The sequence below is a fragment of the Monodelphis domestica genome, chromosome 8 (genome assembly GCF_027887165.1).
Source record: "Monodelphis domestica isolate mMonDom1 chromosome 8, mMonDom1.pri, whole genome shotgun sequence".
Taxonomy (NCBI): domain Eukaryota; kingdom Metazoa; phylum Chordata; class Mammalia; order Didelphimorphia; family Didelphidae; genus Monodelphis; species Monodelphis domestica.
The window spans coordinates 80,061,335-80,082,627 of NC_077234.1; the positions used below are offsets into that span (position 1 = coordinate 80,061,335).

The following is a 21,293-nucleotide window of genomic DNA, read 5'->3' on the forward strand; positions in this document are numbered from 1 at the left end:
ACCCTGAGGCAGCTTTCTTTCTATAGTTTTCTGCTTTTTATGTCTGATCAAGAATTTCTATATCATTTTTTATACTATATTTAAATTCATATAATCTTTGTCCCCAGGTAACCACTCCCCACCCACACAAAATTAACAATAGAAGAGTAAATGACATATGCATTTTTATAACTATAGAAAGAAAAATTAGGGTGCTGACCCATTAAGATATCTAAAAGATAAAAAGTAGAAGAGTTGTAGTGGTTCCAAATTATAGAAAATCCCACTTATTTTGGAAGAGTCTGCTTTCTTCTTGTGATAATAATAGTAGTTCACATTATAAAAGATTTTAGAGTTTATAGATTGTTTTCCTCACAACATTTTGGGAGGCAAATATTACAAGGAGTATTCTCTTCATTTTACAAATAAGGTAGCACTATGGTGTTGTGAGCATAAGTGACTTATCCAGGGACAGAACCCAGTTCCATGGTTCATTCTTCTATTTTTCTATAGTGATTTTATACACAAACCTTAATTTTCCCCCCATATATTTAATTGAGTTGTATGGAAAAGAAATCTATCAGGATCTGTCAGGATCAAGATATGAAAAAATTTCTTCTACGTACCTTCATGTTCACTTCCACAACTGTTAAAAAAAATTCTGATTCAGATTTTTCATCTCAGATACACGGAATTTCTGTATGGAATTTTCATTTTCTGGAATATCAAGTCAAACATTTGTTTTTCCAAAGAAACATGAATTAGATACCTTGAAGCCAGAGTAGGATGTGATTTCACCAGTTGTGCAAACTTCACTGTTGTGCATGAGTTCCCCATTGGTTCATACAATTCATGTGCCTTTTGTTTTCCATTCATGTGACCTCTTATTATATCCGTCATTCCATTTTTCTTTCCTATTAGAGTGAATTTGGACACAGCCCTCCTCCTGCCTACACTCCCATGTCAGGAGTAAGTATTTCACAAACAATCTTCACCTTTTAGGCCTTTTGGTCTTTTAACTTACCATGTCTCCTGTCCCTTTACCTTCCATAATTTCCCCAGTGTCCCCCAGTCCCCCCACCCTTCCCCCTGCCAACAGTAAGATGCTACAGTCCATTACTTGGATAAATCAGTGGATGATTTTTATCACAGCCTGGAACTCAGGAGCTAACTCAAAGTTTGGGGATCTCAGACATTGGCAATGGCTTTCAGTTTTTATTCAGAGGACTTCATTGAGTTCGTGAATTATGTTCCTGAAGGAGGGGCCTCGTTTTAGCTCTGAATTGTCATGTCATGTCCTAGACAGTAATAATCTGACTCTAGGCCTCTAGTACAGTACTACAGATAGAAAGCCACAGCAGTCTCAGGGAAAGGCAGCGAACAGGGAGACTTCTTCACCTTTAGAATGCATCAGCACATTTCTGTTTGTAATGACAGTTTTCTATAGGCACTGAAAACTCCATATTCTGGAAAAGACTCTAACTTCATGCCACAAATAAGCTATTGTGGGAGAAGTATATGTATTATGCTGGTTTTTTGCCTCTTCAGTTTTAAGTTGTGTTGAAAAAGCAGAATGAATAATGTATCATTACCAGGTATTTTATAAAGGATTCATCATTTAAGGAAAATTATATTTCAGGTGTTTTTAGTCCATATCTCATTTAAGGGGAATAAAAGGAACCTTTTCTCTGAAAGAAGAGCTTTGATAGGCCTTTATGGTCTTACTGCTGCTGTTGGTGTTTCTGCTGTTGCCATCATCACCTTCTCTCAAAAGTGCTTTTTGCTTTCCACAGAACCAATTTGTGTATAGAGACGGGGGCTTTGCCACAGAACAAGGAGTATCTCTGCCATACAGGGCTACCAGCTGCATAATCCCTGAAGCACCTGTTGTACAAGGGGCCACAGCAGAGATTTTTGACGACACGTGTTGTAATGGCACTCTGCGCAAACAAGTGGCACCTCTTGTCCAGGAAGACAGCAGCACCCAAAGGTATAGTGCTGACCCGACAGTATTTGTAGCTGAGCGGAGCCCAAGAGGTGAAATGGATGAAGATGGCTACATGACTCCAATGCGTGACAAACCCAAACAAGGTAAATGGGATCTTTGGGACAAAGAACCTTAGTTTTATTCATTTTCTTCTTAGGCCTAACATCTGATGAGTAGTGGACAGAATCATTGCATAATTGAGTTCATAGGACAATCTTTATCTTGAAAAGGCATTACGAGATATAAATTTAGGTAGTATCTCAAATTAATATCTTACTTGACAGTGAACGAACATTTGGCCAGTATACTTTTGGTGGCCAATGTAGAAATACTTTTTTCATTCTAATGAAAGCATTAGTTTGCAAACTGGTTTTAGACCTTTACCAAAGGCAGAAATTGCCTTGTGGTATGTCATTAAATCCTTAGTGTTCCACAAAACTCTTTGATGCTACAAATTTCAGAGGAACTAATCACCTGGAAAGTAGAAAGAGTTCCTCAACTGGAAATTCCTAAAGCAAGGAAACCAAAAGTCCACTTGAAAAAAGAAAAAGAAACAAAAGGTAGCTGAACCTCTCAGACCAGAGTATACAAAGACGAAAAATTTTACTTTTTAAAAATTATTTAAAAAAAATTAAAATTCTTAGCTCTATGCTAAAGAAATCCACCTCCATGATTCTTAAAAGAAAGGATAACATTGTCTTTTAAATGATAGCAATAGTTTATAGAGGCTATATTAGTTAAGAATTCTGAACTGTATATCAGATGAAGTCCTTCCTTTATGAAAATGGAAAGATTTAATCAGCTATTATCAAATGCTGACATTTTGGGCTCCCTCAGTCAAACTTTAACTAGATAACTTTTTTTTTTCAAATACTTCTGACTTTTTTCCAAAAAGTTATAGAAATTTTGATCCAGAATTAGAAGGAACCTCAGAATTCAATACAGTCCAAGACCCTCATTATATAGATGAAGAAACCAAGGCCCATAGAAGTTAAATGACTTGTTCAAAATCACAGATAGCAAATGGCAGAGCCAAGGGGATTTGAACTTAAACTCCTTGACTCCAAGTTCAGTAATCTGTCCCACTATGGAATATACATATATGTATCCATACATATACATGTACATATATACAGATACATGTAAATATTTTAAGCATATATGTATATATATGTATATATATAATCCAATCTGCAAGTTTCAGAGGAGTCAAACATCTTTAATTCAAAAACAAAATTAATTAAAAGTTTTAAGATGACAAAAAGCCTTCCAAAATTAAGAGAATAATATAATTTCAAATGAATTAAGTTTCTCTTTCCCTTAATTAAAATTTAAGCATGCATATAACATGTAATCAATGTAAGTATAAATCAGTGCTTTTCAAAGGTGGTATAACTTTTCAAAGTAGAGTTTAATATGTGAAAATAGACTAGAATATCATTTTGCATACATAGTGTTCATGAATAATTGGACAGAGATTATTCCAAACTCATAGGTAAATTATCCTCATACTGTGAAAGAACCCAAAATTTCCTCAAACGACACCCATTGATCTCTCCTACCCTTGCCAAAAACCTACAAAAACCAACAAAAAAAACAGGGTCTACCTTAGCTCTAATAAAAATCTCCTTTTGATTTTCTCAAATCTTTAATTATTTTTAACACTAAATCCAATTCATATACATGTCAAGATAGAGCCTCATGATGTCATTGGTTTTCTTCAAAAATGAATAACAAACAATCACATTTACCTTAAAAAAGGTTTTCAACCTACTATCATCTATCTTCATTGCATTTCAGACAAAAAAAAAGTTTCAGTTTAAATAGTTTGGTCTTTGAAATATTCTTAAATCCTGGTTGAAAATTTAAAAGCTGAATGGCAAACAGATTAAGAGGCAGAATATATTTTGTGAACCACACTGTTATTTTTTTGGGTCCTACACCATTGGCAAATCAATTTAACTGCCCAATGATGAATTTAATATTTTCATGTATATACCTTCTAAATATCCTGTGTGAAAAAAAAATTCAGACTTTTGAAAGCTCCTTAACTCTTAGCCAATTCCTTTTAAAGAATCTCCAATGGAAGATCCAGTTCCACTCTTTCTTTCATATATTCCTAAAAGTCGATGTCAAATTTTCTTTCTGTCCATGTTCTCTCAAAATGAATCACTAGAAATAAGAATCATAGATTTAGAACTCAGAAAGACTTTAGAAGAGATCAAGGTCAATTACTACAACTTAGATCCTACTTAACTCAAATCCTAACAAACCTGAAAATGTAGCCTTCATCCATTGAGCTTATCAACATCTGAAAAAAGGTATAAGGCAAACTGCTTCTAGAAATGTGCACATAAAGTAGCTCTGTGGCCTCTACCATACTGCCCAGGTATAACTAGTGCCTGAATCATCATTCAGTTCATGGTTAGTGTTATTTTATTATTTGTAGTTCTAACATGTATAAATTCCTGGTTATCTAGCCTTGTGTTCTTTCACCATTTTCACCCAAAAGTCTACGACCAATTTTCTTTCTGTCCAAATTCTCTCCAAATGAATCACAAAGAAAGAAATAATTCCACCTTCAAGAGAAACTCTCTAATAGTGGCAGCTCCAAATTGCTACCACCTATTGCAGTTATGGAACAATCACAGCATTGTTGGATCTTTTGGGATCAAAATCGTCCCTTGTTTATAAATCCATATTATGGAATGGGGACAAAGCCCCAGGTGCCCTGGTTTTCCTGAATACCTTTTGGAGCTGAATCCCAAGTTCTCAGTATTTTGAGGTCCCTCAACACTCCCAGACAGGCTTCTCTTCATCTTACGGGTTTACACCAAAGTGCACAACGGGACACTGAAAAAGGCCAGAATTAAGAGGAAAGATTGAGTTCTACAGGAATGTATAGTTTGGAGGAAGGCCTAATGGGTAATTCAAGTCCTGTTTCTGACCTAGCATTTCTTCTCTACTTACCCTGCCTTTTCCTCCTGTTGTCATAGTGATCATAATCCGTCACGGTAGGAATTCAGGAGAACAAAAACAATAGCTTTGAGTTCCCTAGAGAAAGGAGCCAATTGTAATTACGACAGATTTCATGGTCACTCAGAAATAATAGAAATGTTACGTGGAAAAAGAAGTTGACTGACTTTTTGTCCATTTTAGATTACCTGAACCCTGTTGAAGAGAATCCTTTCGTTTCTCGGCGAAAGAACGGTGATCTTCAAGCCCTGGATAACCCTGAATATCATAACGCCTCCAACGGGCCACCAAAGGCAGAGGATGAGTACGTGAACGAGCCTCTGTACCTCAATACCTTTGCCAACACCTTGGGAAACGCGGAGTACCTGAAGAATAACGGACTGCCTGGGCCAGAGAAAGCCAAGAAAGCTTTTGACAACCCTGACTACTGGAACCACAGCCTTCCTCCTCGGAGCACCCTTCAACACCCAGACTACCTGCAGGAATACAGCACAAAATATTTTTACAAACAGAATGGACGGATCCGGCCTATTGTGGCAGAGAACCCCGAATACCTCTCTGAGTTCTCCCTGAAGCCAGGCACTGTGCTGCCTCCCCCACCCTACAGACACCGAAACACAGTGGTGTAGGCTTTTAGCGTTCGTTCAGGGAGCGGAGAGATACGCCCTCTCCAGTCGTCCGTCCTCCCTCCCCTCCCCCCTCCCAACCCTCCTCCCTCTCTTTCTCTTGTGGGCTTCCTCTACTTTCCAGGCCAGTCTTTTTGCGATGTCCAAACAGAAGCTGTTAAGGATGCACTGAGAGAATGACAAGTTCTGTGCTATTCAAGTTGGGGACTCAGAATGAAGGAAAGAAAGAGAAAGACAGGAAGGACCACAGAGTTTTTTTTTGGTTTCTCCACCGGGGAGGTCAAGAGGACAGAACAGCCAGGGAAGGACCTGTAAATGTCACTGGGCAGTATTGCCTACTGTCAAAATAGTTCTTGATTTTTAAAACTCCGATGCTATAAAGTCACATGGCGTCTGTTTCTATCAGCAGGAACTGATGAGCGCATATTCAGCATTCCTGGAAATCATAATGTAGTTTCCATTAGGAAAAAGGACAATTTTTTATATCACATATGATAGTCTAATAATTGAGATCGAGAATCCAATTTCTGTAACAATTTCTACCCTGACAACTGAAAATGGCTAACTCGGCTTTCAGAACTATTTGAATCTCCATCAAAGTTATAAGAAATAATTATGTGATTTCTTGTCTTTGGTCAATCCCTTCATTTGAGCCCTTCCCCAAATGTTTGGCCTTTTTTCCCCCTCTAATTGCAGAGATTTTACATTGACGCTTCAGCACACGTCATTAACACATTTATGTGTTGAGATCATTTTAAAAAATAGTTTAAATAAGAATTCCTCTTAGGACTGCAAAATGGCAAAACCTCAAATGTGCAACTTTTTTGAGGTTAAAAGGGAAGCCAACACATAAGATTTCTACAACTAAAACCTTTCATGATTTGTTCTAAAGAACATGAACCCCACATACATGAAGTACATTTCTCAGAACTTTCACTGTTCCCTCCAGGCCATTATTAATAATAGTTAAAAGGCAGTAGGCAACGTTGAGTCTAAGAGAAACCAAGAGACAGTTCCATGTGGTTCATGAAAACTGCTGATATATTCAGGGGTGGCCCACTGAGTAATCTTTTAAACTGGAAGGAAGACACTGGATTGGGTGAACTCACATACCAGGCAAAATGCTCGGGAATGTAGTTTGCACTTAAGCTATAATTTTGTTTGTTCTCATTCTGAACTCTTCTGGATTTTGAAAGAAGCAATATGAAAGTGACCAGCAAATTCAAAATATTTAAATATGTTTTTTTAAAGAGTAATGTTGACAAAAGACTGCAGAAATGCCAAACCAAGTAAATTACAACTTTTGAACAGTACCCAGGGATGACGGGAGGGCCACACACATTGTCTGCCGATGGCATCACAACAGTGTCATGAAGAAAGGCCACCCGGTCCTCAGGCTCCAGATGAAGGAAAACGACATGAGCAAGACCTGAGCTGAAGTCCATGAAGTATCTAGCATTAGGACTATAGATTTTTAATTAGATGATAACTCTAGCACATAAGGTGGTATAGTATGTAGAAGGTTAAAAAAATACAGATATGCATGGCTCAGAGGAATTGGGATTAAAAAAAGTATAAATTATCATGATGATATTTTCTAGATTCTGATTTTATTTTCTGACACACTGATTTTTTCTAAACTTTTGCATAATGAGTTCAGTTACATTTAACCATGGCAATAACTCTGATTTGGAAAATCTTCCCATTGTACCTTTGTGAACTTTATTACTAACTACATGGGAGATGGCAATGGGCCTAGCATCAGGAATGAATGGGAGCTTCAGATGCACTAAAAATGTTCTTCTTTTGGGGTGTGAGTAAATAAAAATATTTCTACTTAAGATGAACAGAATTAGAAGTAAATTGAGTTCTAAAACTTATATTTAAGCAATTACATTGAAAACTCTAGGTGATCTTGTAGAGGGGGTTTGAGGAAACCCTAGAGTAAGGGCCACTTTTCTCTAGTTTTTATGAATAAATTGCCTTAGAGTGGCCATTGAGTTATTTTATTTGTACTTATTTTGTTGGTTCTTATCATTCAGGGACTGTTAAAAGAGACTAATTTTTTGTCCTCTCTAATTTGGAGAGAGTTACCTTGTGATTTCATTCCCAGAGCATGGGTAATTAAGATGATGCTGTCAATTATATTCAGTGCTACCAGTGCATGGTGAACTGGGCTAGAGTAATATGGAAACACTACTAAACTGGCCTACCTGGACAGACAAACCCAAGCAGACTCTGAATGTCTTATAACTTTGTCACCAAGAAATCACCTGTATGAATACTATGAATACTAGTAGTGTTCAGGGGACTTTAGCCATAAACCCCAGAAGGACTACAGTCCAGGGTGGGAAGTCTTTCCAAGTCATGAAAAAGAGAAAGAACATTAAGGATGGAATATAAGTCCTTCTAGAATAGCACCAGCAACCAGAATAGCTTCTTGGAGAAAAGAGGTAGAATGAGGGAATCTTCAATAATTCAGGGTTTAGTAGGGTCGTATTATTAAGTGTCAGCCCATTCATTCTTTGAATGGATCTCTTTTTAATAAGAGAGTCTTCATTCTATGGGTTCTAGTATCCTTTTAAAAAATTCATTGTAGTAGTCAGTAGTCAGAAATACCAAAATTTTCTTTAGGTTGTTGTGTTGTATTTACATAATATTAGCATAATAGTACTTCTGTATCATGAAAAATTGTGAAGAAAGTGGTTATTTTGTGGGCAGTCAATGAGAGTTCTATTGAGGTGTTAGGTAAGTGTTTGCTGGATAATACAGAGTATCTCAATCCCACTGCACCGTTATAAAAGATCTGACCCTCATGGCTCAGAGAAAGCTTCAAGTAAAAGATGGATAAATAGCATAAACTGTGTAATCCAAATTGAACCAAAAAATCTCCCTGATTATTCACTTTTAATTATCTCTGCAATATTCATGATGTCTACTAAGAAATGGATCTGGATGTAATGTGCTAGGAATATAGTGAAAATGTTTCATTGATTTCAAAGATGATGGCTTTTGGCTATTAGAGTCAGACCAAAAATAAATAAATGAATGAATGAAATGGAGAAGGGAAGTTGAAATCTACGTTGTTCTCCTGGGGATTCCATTCCAAAGGATGGTTTTGCTAATGGGAACTTTCAGATTCACTTATGTAAATGTGTGATATCTGAAAGTAAATTCCATGTGAGTGAACTTTTGAAATCTACAAACCTTGTTTGTAGATAAACCTACCTTGGGAAATTACATTTCCAGAGATGAAAAGCTTTGAAGATAAGTAGTTATTAACATGGTTAAGTAGCTCTTAGATGGAGAGATATAGAAAAGTTCACTGCCCTTAAACTGGGTGAGGCCCCAATGCCTGGAGAAACATCTCAAAAGGGTGGTGCCTGCCCAAGTGTGTGTTTTCCCCACAAAGACATTTCTTTCCATTCCTGCAGTTTCACAGGGCATAAACAGGAGTTGGGGTTATGTGTGGGTTCTGAAGTTTAGCCTTTTTTTTTCTAGTCAGCTTCTTTAAAAGAGTTAATACTGTTGAATGGAAACTAGACCTAGTAAAAATGAAAGTTAAAGTTGGTTTGTTTCTTTCAATATAAAAGCCTAAAAGGTAAAAGGACTCAAAATAGGCCATTTCACAGTTAGATTGCAAAGCAAAACAGAAGTTGGCACCACTATGTTTTTATATATCTTAAGGAAACACAGTGAGAGAGATGGATGAGTACCTGATTATTGGTGGAGTAAGCCCAGGAAAAGGACCTGAGGGTCCTGCTGCTAAATGAAACTGGATCATCTGTCTGCTTTCTAGAATGTCAGGAGTGAACAAAACTCCTCCCCCCAAAACCTGAGGAAAAGATGCAAATGTTTGTTCTAGAGCAATCTAATTCTTCTTTCAAAACGTGAATATTTAGTCACTTGTAATTGTTCCACAGCAGGCTAGTTTACTCACTCACAATGAACTGGAAATATCATGAAAGTCTATGATCAGTCCTGTCCTGGCACTGGAAATAGAATTTTTCCCAAGTACTCAATAAGCAAACCAAACCAAACTAAATGACTAACCACAGAACAGCTGGTGACAAAATTAAGTGCAGAAGAACAAATTTAGAATTGCTTAAACATTAGCAAATAATTGCCATCAGAATAAGAATACTAAGGCTACTGACTGGATAGAGCATCAAAAGCCTTTTAAAGAACTGAATCCATTGAAGATCATTTGTTTACAGGGAGGTTTTTTTGTACTTTTTTATATTGGCAACCTAAAAGATAGCTTCAAAACACTGAAAAAAATATTTTACTATTTTTGTTTTTAAACTTCCCTTTGGACCTTTCTCCATCTTTTTAATATAATATCATATACAGCCAGTTAGGGGGTTAGGGAAGAGAATGCTTTACCATCTCAAGCAAAACTAACCTTTGATTACAAACCAAAAGTTAGTTACCATAAAAAGTCTCTCTCATCTGGCATGTTGGGGGATGGAGATAGTATCTGTGTATGAGGAGGGGGGGAGTGTCTGTTGTTTTAAACAAAATTTCACTTCCCCATGCTAGTTCTTTCTCTTAGGAAATAATGAAATATCAACATATGTATATATGCATATATATATATATATATAATTCAAAAGAGTTCAATGGCACTCTTTCCTCAAAAATAAAAGAAACAAAACAGTGAAATAATCATAGAACACCCTCTGTATTTCACTTGGCTTGGACACCAAATGCTACATTAATAATTCATGGTTAATATTATCAGAAATATTTGTTTCTTCAGCTTTCTGAAAGGGAAAGTTCCAGACAAAGCCTCTTTGGGTGTGCATGGGCACTGATGTTGGAAGGACAATCCAGAACCCATGCAAGATCACATGAGCAGGATAGTGAGCCACCAGTTGTTCAGGCAGAAATGACACTGAACCAACGATGATTAGATGAAAGCAAAATTTTATGAAGATGAATTGCAAAGAAATCAAGTCCTTAATATGGCTAATATTGAAATGCTCTTTTCTATCAGATTGAGAATAAATACAAGTAGTTCAGCCCCATAGATACCTCAGTAAGCCCACTCTCCTCTATAATAGCAAACCTGATGTCTGCTTTGTACTCTCTCAGGCCAGAAGCCCATCTGTTTCTATAAGAATTTATCTGTTAACACTGCCGGCTGCTCTATGTCTTTTAATTAAAAGAAAATATTTCATAAAACTGCAGAAGTTGCAGACAGCCTCCTTTATTTTTATAGAGCAGTGATTAAAAATAGGACATCTTCCTCCTACATACGTGCAAACCTGCTGCACCTTGTCCCTGGCCAATAGTAATACTTTGGGTGGAACAAAATTTTCCCCAAATCACAAACTGAAAAAGACTCCAAGCCTCTATTTTATAGGGAAGGGCAATCTTACCTCCACAGACTTTCTCTAGAATTCACTTTTTGCTAAAATTAACTTGACAAGCAAATGATCAACTTACTAAAAATCACAGAAATTATTTCTACCATAGAATCATTTGTTCTCCAGATTTAAAGCTCCTTTTTCATTAAAAACAAAAACAAACAAAAAAATCTTCACCTTTTCCTGATAGCCAGAGTTGGTAAAACTCATGTATATTTTTATTCTCACAGGCCCTTTCTTTATACCATTTTATAACTCAGAGCAAAACAGCAACCCCAGTTTCCTTTCCTTCTGAAACCTCTGCCCATATTCTGCCCACTTTCTCACCAACCTACTTTTGAATTCCTTTCTCGTCACCATCCTTGAGCCCTGATGATTGATCCCTTATAAGCCATAGTGGACCCTTAAGGTCCTGTACCTCACTTTGTGAAATAATGATCTAAGCTGTTCCCACAAACAGAAGAATGAATTGTGCACTATGTAGCCAAGTGCTTTGGCCATGGTTTGGGAGTTTTGTTAGTTGTTGGGGTTTTTTTTGTTGTTGTTGTTATTGTTTTTGTTGTTGCTGTTGTTGGCTTGCTTTTAGCATTTCACCAAGAATTTCACAAAGTTACTCTGTGTATCCACTCTAGTTAAGTTTCCCAAAAGGATAGATTCACATACTGTGTCTTCGACATAGCAATGTTGGATGAGAGGCTGGTCTGCAATGAATCTTGCAACCCTTACACAAGTGCACCCACATATCCATACCACTTTGAGATTTAGTTTTCCCATTTAAAAAAAAGATAATTGGAAGTTGTTGGGTTTTCTCTTTTTAACCAACAATTAGACATCATTTTATCCATCTTTCTTTTTCAGTTTTTTTTTCTTCCAGGCCTCAAATTTTCCAATATAATTATATTTGATATCTTTCAAAATAGGGCCTAATAAAAGATGAGGGATGCACAGCATTGAAAAGCATCTTTTAGTGCGTTTGCCATCATACTATATGATCAAAATTCATGTTCTGTGATAGAATATCATTTTTTCCTTACCTTTGCTCCTTCAAGGTCAGTTTCTCTTTTAATGCTCCAGTGAGCCTTATCCCGATAATCCAAAGTGGTTCTTTTTCTACAAAGTCATTCTAAAAAGGGTAACAAAATGGGAAAACACACTTTCATATCTGGAAGCAACAGTCTAACATGTCCAAAACCATTTCGTCATGACTCCCATTTCCATTTCGAATGCACAAATCTTTCTCCCTTACGTAAAATTCATTTTCTGGTTCCTATGACATACGCCCAGTTTTCAACTTTGATTTGCAGTGTTTTCAATGAATAGGGTTTGCATATAGTCCTTTTTTCCTGAAGGGAGATTCACTTGCCCTGTATCTTTCTGACCTCTCAGGGGTTTGAAGAGGGGAGTGAGGAAACACTACCCAAACCATAGCACTCTGAAGACTGACTAATACCTTCGGGATACCCACAGTACCCAACTGTGAACATTATTTTCTAAGTGTAGATATGTAAGCTGTTCTTTTAAAGTAAGGTACTATGAAATATGTAGCATAAACTGGTACTGCTGTTAAATGGGTCGATTATTAAACTGAGCAGCTGTGTGTAGGCAGCTAACTTTGAATATGCACCCGCCAAAGGCTGGTGTGTCCACATCTCCATGCTGTGTCTACTAGTTGGCTAGTGTGTTTCTGCATGTTGCAATTACATCTTTCAAACATTTTGGTAGGATTAGATCCCTATCCCTTACCTTGACTCCAAACAAAAGAGAATGATATCAACCTGAAGGCCAATCCATAGCACAAGCAAAATATCAAGTTAGCCTTTTCTTCCTAATATCCAACCCATCCTCTCCTCAAAGCCTTTATACTGTGATACATTTAAGTAGTAAAGGCAACACATTATCTAGAAGGCAGAGGCTGAGGGTATCCTATCCATGTGTATTCATTTTCAAATGTTCTGAACTTGTCAACATAATAAACCCTCGCTCTTGTGAAGTAACTTCAAGGAACAGAGATGTAGCAACAGCACCTTTTGGGTAAGAAATCCATATTTCATGTAAAGCCCTACATTCAAAGTTAGCTGCCTTTTTTGGAAATAAACAAAAAAAAATCCTACTGTATGTTACTTTGAAAATGTGAATAGTATTTTTATAGCTTGTTAAAGACATGGCTAGTTGCATTTGTAAATAAGGATAATGTTGCTTTTATTTCTTTTGTGGACATCTTTAATTGGAACATAATTGTCTTTAGAGTTGATTTGTATATAAGTAATTGGCTTGTGATTTTTTTTTCTTTTTGGTTGGAAGGTATCATTTTGACATTATGTGTGATTCCGTGTTTAGCACTATTGTGATGTGTTCAACTTCTGCATTTGCTTACACAATAGGGTATGCCGATTGTGTGTGGTGTAATGTTATTTTAACAATTTTTTTCTATTTCAGCTATGAAGGATTATGCACTTAACACGTACTAACTTTTTAATATTAGGTATCTATTTTAGTATAATTTCCCCTTTTTCTTTTTTTCCCTAAAAAAAGGTTTCCCCTTTTCCTTATTTTTCCCGTTGTTGTTTGAGAATGAGGGAGAAACAATATCATTAATTTGTGTGATTTAGGCTCTATATCAGTTCTTTCTCAAGTTCTGTCTTTTGGATCTTGAGTAAGAGCTTTACTTGTTTAAGGCAATTGTAGAATGTGACCTGCTTTGCCTCATTCCACTCTGATCATCCCAGCTGAACAATTTGAAAACTGTTCTGCTTTTTTGTTACATGAATCTGTCAGAAATATATTTTTAATTTAATATAAATGAAATTCAATAAAATATGAAACAAATGTCACTTTGTGTGTTTGAAATTTGTAGACAGGAAGAAGCAATTTGCAGAGGAACAGGACTCATTCTGGGTTTGTGAATATAGGTTCATTTGTGTCCACTTCTGTGAATCACTTTAATTATTCTCCTGGCTCAAAAGGAATCCTTTGGTGGATTGAAGTGTGATGCCTGCCATATGTTTTTTACCTTTTATCACATATGCCCACTCATGTGTGTTCACCTACACTAGCCTGCTGCTAATTATTTTCTGTGAGTTTCTTTGGAGGAATAAAATAGAACAAAACATTATATGGGTTATATCCTAAAAGTGTTTACTTTAAAAAATGAAAAGGATAATTTATTTCTAATATTTTAAATAATCTGTTAACAACTAAAATTTTATAAGAATGGTATTAGACTAACTTTAATGTGTTACCTATAGTGTATGAGATATGAGAGAATGAAAACAAATGATATGGCAATTACATGGGCACAGATATAAAACAAAGTAAAGAAAAATGGTGATTCAGACACTGTTAAAAAGAAAAGGAAAAATATACTTCATCATTACTTCTATTTTTTATGCCCTTATCTTCCATCTTAGAACCAATACTGTGTTCTAAGGCAGAAGAGCAGTAAGGGCTAGGCAATGGAGGTTAAGTGACTTGCCCAGGGTCACACAGCTAGGACATGTCTAAGGTCAAATCTGAGCCCAGTACTTCCTGTTTTGGGGCCTGGATCTTAATCCACTGAGTCACTTACTTACCTCCTTCCTCATTACTTCTTACATCTTGCTTATCCCTCCCACTAGCTTGGGGGAAGGAAGAGTTAACCTTAAAATTTCACTAATTGCTTGGGAGGACATGTTAAAAGTTTTAAACTCAAAGAAAGTTATTAATCATACAACTCTGGATCCTCATAATGCCCTCATTTAAGAGCCATTTAACTATTTCAGTTTTCAAATTCAGAATTTTTAAGCTAGAAGGGACTTTAGAGAACTGGGCCTCTACTTCTAGTCTTTCTTTGCCTCATTCCATTCTAAATATTCCAGCTGAACAATATAAAAGCTCTTTGACTTTTTTGCTACATGAATATATCAGAAATATACATTTTAATTTAATATAAATGAAATTCAATAAAATGAACTATGTATCTCATGACGTAACTGAGTCTCAAATAGGTAAAGCAATATGTTCAACATCATAGAAATATTAATGGCTAAGTTGGGGCTGCATCTTCAATTTCTGGTGATTTTACCAGGTCACTAAAAAAACTCTTTTTATATATTTATCCTGACATTGCATTAAATACTGTGGATATTTTTTAAAATGCAACAACATGGTCCTTGCCCTCAAGGAGCTTATATTCTAATGGAAAAGACAAAAGACAAATTCTTACAAACAAGGTACATAGTCATCTCTGTTATATTACTGATTTGAAAAATTTGAATTTGTTCCAACACATTTGATGTATTAGGGAACATTTTGAGTATCACACAAATTTTCCAATTTGATTGCTCTCAGTTTCTTTTGTGCAAAACAAGGAGAAAGCAGAAAACTACACCACTTCACAATAACTCACAAACTGCCTCACTTCCAGGGCCATCAGGAAAGGTGCCATATTTATTGTATATCTTTAGGTGTAGATGGGAGTTATAGACTAAATAGGATTGGTCTAAACCACCACCACCACGTTTCTGCCATGGCCTTCCACCTCAAGTTATAGTCTTCCCAAACCAAGCAATATTTTGCCAGTCCTGCCCCCTGGAAAACTGGGCACAGGAAGAAAAGCGTCCTTCAACTGCAGACAAGGCCACTTTGTTTTAGTATTTATTCATTCTTTAATCCTTTGACAAGTATAAATTTGTACTACCATTTTTATTAGGTCCCTATATTTCGTGTGTCACTGACAAAGATTATAGATGTTATGCTCCAATTCCCCCCCCCCCTCCCCAATACATCTGGTTTTAATTACTCAATGTTGAATACCCATGGTGCTTTTTTGGAAACACTTATGACAACTTGTAATACAATCCATTGTATACATTGCAAATGGAAGGTGATCTCAGAGGCAATAGGAGACCTGGGGAAGAAGAATTCCTGCCCAGGAGATATTTCAGTTGAATTGTGGAAAAATAACCAAGAAAACAACTTTGAAAACTCTGGCCTTAGTACCTTCTTCCTGGCTCTGTATCTCTAGCCTCTCTATGGCCAAGAGAATTGACATCTCACAATCTTCCACATCTCTCTTTTGCCTTCAGCATGAATGGCAGAAAATAGATAATCATGGGGAGGGACCTGGGATTAAGGGCACAGCCTCTAAAGGAGCCTTTTTGTTCCCTTCAGTTGTGCCCTTTGAAATTTTTATCCCCACTTAAAAAATGATTTTTCAAAAATTTACTTATAGATCTGCCTTGTGCCTTAAAGTGGCTTATTGATTGCACAAAAAGTATGACTATGGACATGAAATGAGTAAAAAGATAGGAATAATAGCTGAAAGCCTCTAATAACTGTTATTAGTCATTCCTTTTATATAAAAGCTAAAACTCCAAAAGATTTTGTTTTTTGCCTTTCAAACTTTTAATATGCTAAGTAGAGATCCCCCCCCTCCAACTTTTTATAACACTACTATTTTGTAAGCAAAGTGGTAAATTTCTGATTTTTACACACTCAATATCCACCAGAAACTATTCTTTTGAGATGCCCACAGCAAAAGGTTCAACCCCAATCCAATGTCAACTGTTTGATTAACATAATAACAACATGGGGGAAGAAAGAGAGGGAAGCTCTGAGGGATGAGATGAAATGGATGGTGAGAGGCAAAAGTAAAAATCTAAATTCCAATTCTTCTAACTCTGTCCTAAGCAGTTTTCCAAAATCACTGAGACTCACAATACTTTTCCCTCTACAAGCATTACTTTTACACATTTCTTACAAAAATCTATATTTTTAAGACATGTCTCAACCTCAAGCCCCAAGATGCATATCATAACACAGGTTTCAATCATAAAACTGTATACTGAGCAGGTGCATAGTTAGTTAATTTTCTTCCCCTCCACAATCTTTCCAAGCTGCATGATAAACCATGGGGAGCAAAGCCACTAGACAACCATCTGAAGATTAGAAACAGAAGACTGTCACCCAGATAGCAATTTTAAAGCTATAAACAGAACAATTCACCACAAGATAGCAATCAGAAGCCTGTAAACCAAATGGTGCACATGAGACATGTGAATATTGAAATACCTGCACTTGCAAATTACCTGGAGGTATTTAAAAGAAAAATACCCACCTTGCAAAAATATTTGACCTGCTTCTACTTGCTAAAAAAAAAAATGAGAATCTCAAGTATACAATGCTGTATCCCTGGCAAATAGTTCAATAAAATGACATAATCTGAACTGTCAGTTCAGAATCGAAATACAAAAAGAAAGAGGGTTGCTCAGTGCCTTGCCTGGAACCTCTTTCTGTGGCACAATGCCTTTGGCATCAGTGCAGAATCCTACACATAGTAGGTTCTTTGGAAATGGTAAATGAATGGAAATTTATATAGGAAGGCAATTGAGTTTTTTCTGAAAAGACTGATGAACATGTAGTTGGGAAGCCTAAAATCAAATCCCAATTCTGATCAGCACAAATTTAACTTGATGATTGCCATTTAACTCCTTTGGGTATGGATTGGTGGTTCTTTTTTTCTGCTTCAGATGGTGATAACAAGAATGACACTGAAAAAGCTGGAGATCATCTGGAGCATGAAGGCTTACACATGAAAAAATAATGACAAAGAAGAAATTAGATATATTTAGTCTGTAGAGGAGAAGGGGTCACACAATAGCTACCTTTGATGGCATACAATGTGAAAGAGGGATTTAGTCTGTATTTTCAGTATTTCAGTATTCTAGTTTTATTTATTTTATATTAATTTTGCTTATTCCCAGATATCAGAGCAAGGTGCAATGAAAAGATGATAGAGGCAAATAAAATTTTGGCAACAAGGAGGAAAATGGAAACCTAGAACTCCTTAACATTTAGAGTTAGCCCAAAGTGGAATGGACTTCCTTGAATAGTAGAAAGTGAGTTTCCCTGGCCCTGGATGTCTTCAACAATATGTGGTCAACCACTTCCCAGGAATATCATAGAGGAGATTTTTTTTTCCATATGTGCATTGACATAGATGGTCACTTCTTGAAATTCTCTGATTCTGTGACAGATTCTTAGTTGACTTCTGATTTGTCATAAGAGGGCAATACCATCTTTATTTTCATCTGAGAGAAAGACTATCTTTAGAATACAAAACTACATAAACCAATAAACTCTATTTGAGAGCAAAGCAAAAACAAATAAAAGATGTCTTATTACTACTCATCGCAGTCACTGAAATAGTTACTTGAAGACCTGAGGTTTTGAAAACAGAGATGATTCCAAGGCTGAATTTCTCCAAAATGGAATGTACAATATGGGATTTCATAGTGATCTTCTTAACAGAACCTCAGCATCACTACCAAGACTTGTAAGTTAAAGTTGCTAGAAAATCACGCATTCTGATAGAACATGGGAAATGTCTGATCTTTCTGAACCCTAATTGAAGTGTTTGGTGGGTTCATTTTATCAGGGTAGCTTCTGTCTACTTTGTATTTCATGTCAGTGCTATTGCCTGCTTATTCAGGAAACAAGAGATTCCTGATGAGAGCTGCTTACAGGTATTAAAACAAGTCAATCTACAGGCAAATTGTCTTCTGTTTTATGACTGTTTGTTTCTTTTTTAAAACTTGGCTTCCTTCCTACTACTTTCAGAAATGTGACATCTGTTGGCTATTTCCTAGAGTACTGTGTCTTCTATTCAAACAACAATCTTTATATGAAGCATTCTGTTTACCTTTTTCCAGGATGCTGTTTGGCTGGGGGCTCCAGACGGCGATCTTTCTGTGCAGAATTCCATGGACATTCTCCAGATAAGGATCGGCTTCTGACAGTCCATTCTGTTTCTAATTTTCCATTGCCATCTGCCTTTGCTGGTTACTGCAATTAACCGTAATAATGAATAGCACTCTTTGGAGAGTCTGAACCTCAAACTCCTTGTTAGGCCAAAGGTGATTAAAAAAAGACAACTGTCCAATGAAAACCTATTCCTTTATTGGACCTGAAAGTAGCCTGTATCATTTTTTTTTTAAATCACCTTAATTTGGAGGGATCATGCAGGGCAAACATTCCCTTCATTTAATTTTGATGTCATTTTGGAAAACAGCACAGCTAAGACAACAATGTATCTGTGAACATATCAATGTGATAGTCCCTTCAACAATGCTAGTCATAGCTCAAGCATGCTTGACATTCATATGTAATACTTATCCATGATTGCCCATAAATCTACCATAAGGAGTCCACTCAACATGCCGAGAACTTTCCTTAAATTTTATCAGCCTTGCAAGGATGATACCAATGGAACATTAGAGCTATTCCTTAGTTTTCCCTTGCTTTTTCTCTATTACTGTTCTCCCTCCACCCGGACATACATTCTCTGAGGATGTCCTCTACACTGCTTATTGTGCATAATTCATGGCATGTAATATGTTGGAGCCATTTTCACATCCATATAAATTGACCTCTAGGTGATCCTAAACTTGAACTCTGGATAAAGCATTATATACCATGCATTGTAGCCACAACATACATACATATACATGCTATTTCATACTATATGTACACACTTATATACACACATATACATATCTATTTATACATGTTTATATAGTTATGTAGTATTTATATACATGCATACATATGCACATATACATATATGTTCTTATATGTGTGAGTCTCTTTGTGTGTATGTGTGTATTTTTCTCTATTTTATTCAGAAAGATTTTGGATCATTAAAAATTATTCCATTTCCCAAAAGCAATCAAACCCATTTTCCTACTCATATTTAAAAACAGCATTGAGTCAAAAAGGAAAGCCAACAAGTACCATGTAGAACATCTAATTAAAAAATAGTATAACTAAAATAATTTTTAAAATATACTAATCCAGTTTTACCTAGAAACCAAGTTTTGGTCATGGGTGGGGGAGTTTTGGGGTGATATGGGGGTATTTCTGTTTGAAATAATTAGTATTTCATTTCAAATTTCATTTTAAAAGGTCAGCATTCATTTTTTCTTCCTTTTTAAGAAGAAATTCTACTTTTACGAAGTAATATTTGCAAACTATATTGAACAGGGTGAGTAATAAAAACTGATAGATGAAAGATATTGTTCTACTACAGAAATACCATTAGAATTACACAATTAGCAGTATTATGAATTTACTTAATATTAAGATTAGCCAGTTTTAGCTACAGCATTGACTAAACACTCATTATGCACCTCAAGCTAAGTTATGTAGCTACCTCTCACTAAGTGCTTCTACTTTAAGACATACAGCTCTGACCTGAGAAGGTATGCTTTTGACTTTTCAGTGCCAATTAGTGCACAGGAGGAATATTTTTCAAATTTTAATTCACTGAAGACAATTTACTCAATTACTCCCCGAAAGTTAATAATTATTTAGAAGTATTGTTATCATTACTATGTAGCAAAGAGGAATATTATCAGAGAGGTTTATTAATCCCTTCTATAGGACATTCCGGTTTAATGATGACTTGCATATTACTTATTAATATATTAATTATAAGACTACATAGCAAATACACTTGTATAACATGTAATTGAACTCAAGGTATTAGGCTTAATTATCTTAACATCCTATTAATAAATCAGAGCTAATATCTATTGTGATAAAGGATGAAAAAGTTTGCAATTTGCAAAACTGGTGCAAAGAGCTGAGAAATGCAAACCTAGAAATGATTGACAGTTGCATGTGACCAAAAGTCACACGGGAGCCAGAGCCTAAGGGATCTAGGTAAAGATTCCACCTTTGCCAAGGGACTTTTCTTCTGGTCTCCTGAGGAAGTTGAGAGGAAGGCATGAAGAGGATTTCCTTGTGTTCAAACTGAGTTCCTGTATCTGGCTGCTGGCAGCATCAGTCTTACTTGGATATCAGGACTTTCTTGGACATCTAACAACAGATCCTGGTTCTAAGTCTTTTTGGACTCATGCTGCGAGATTTGGGTATTTGCTTAAGTTTTTTAGTTTAGTAACCTAGTTAGTATAGTTTAATTAGTTTTAAATAAGAATAAACATAAGCAAATCCTTAAGCCCTTATTCCTTTTCCTTCTGAACAATGAAACAGATTTTTATGTTTTCCTCTTGAGTTTCCCTTACCCCAAATCCTACTCTATTCTAACACTATATTATAAAAGAGAACTTTTCCAATTAAAAAATTGAGTGTACAGTTATATATATGTATATATAAAGCTATGTTTTGGATCTCCTTGAAATATTTGAGTAGTATCTTGAATTCATTTCTACCAGATATTAATTAATATGATATAGTGTTGGGGTAAGGGGAAAAAGGAAAAACAAAAGGTAGGTTATGCAAGTGGATTACTTGGAAAATCAACAACAGAAACAAAATCCACTTTAGAATTCATCATGAGTAATTATGTCTATTGAC

At 35.9% G+C, this 21,293-nt stretch overlaps 1 protein-coding gene and 1 long non-coding RNA gene across 7 annotated transcripts in view; one reads left to right on the plus strand and one right to left on the minus strand.

Annotated features, from left to right (window-relative positions):
* The window catches only part of LOC103099181 (uncharacterized), a 34,763-nt gene extending 29,498 nt beyond the window's left edge, over positions 1 to 5,265 (minus strand). For 2 of the 3 annotated variants that reach the window (XR_008914120.1, XR_471743.3), the window contains exon 1: positions 4,715 to 4,926. This is a non-coding gene — a long non-coding RNA (uncharacterized LOC103099181). The other variant, XR_471742.3, reaches the window with a different exon arrangement.
* Positions 1 to 13,766, plus strand: part of ERBB4 (erb-b2 receptor tyrosine kinase 4) — a 1,424,132-nt gene extending 1,410,366 nt beyond the window's left edge. For 2 of the 4 annotated variants that reach the window (XM_056807930.1, XM_056807929.1), the window contains exons 26-27: positions 1,773 to 2,070; positions 5,126 to 13,766. In XM_056807930.1, the coding sequence (XP_056663908.1) occupies positions 1,773 to 2,070; positions 5,126 to 5,571 (744 nt within the window). In that variant the 3' untranslated portion in view covers positions 5,572 to 13,766. Of the gene's footprint in view, positions 1 to 900; positions 1,126 to 1,772; positions 2,071 to 5,125 lie in introns of those variants that run through there. The other 2 variants (XM_001369059.5, XM_056807931.1) reach the window with 2 other exon arrangements.
* The last annotated feature ends 7,527 nt before the right edge of the window (positions 13,767 to 21,293 follow it).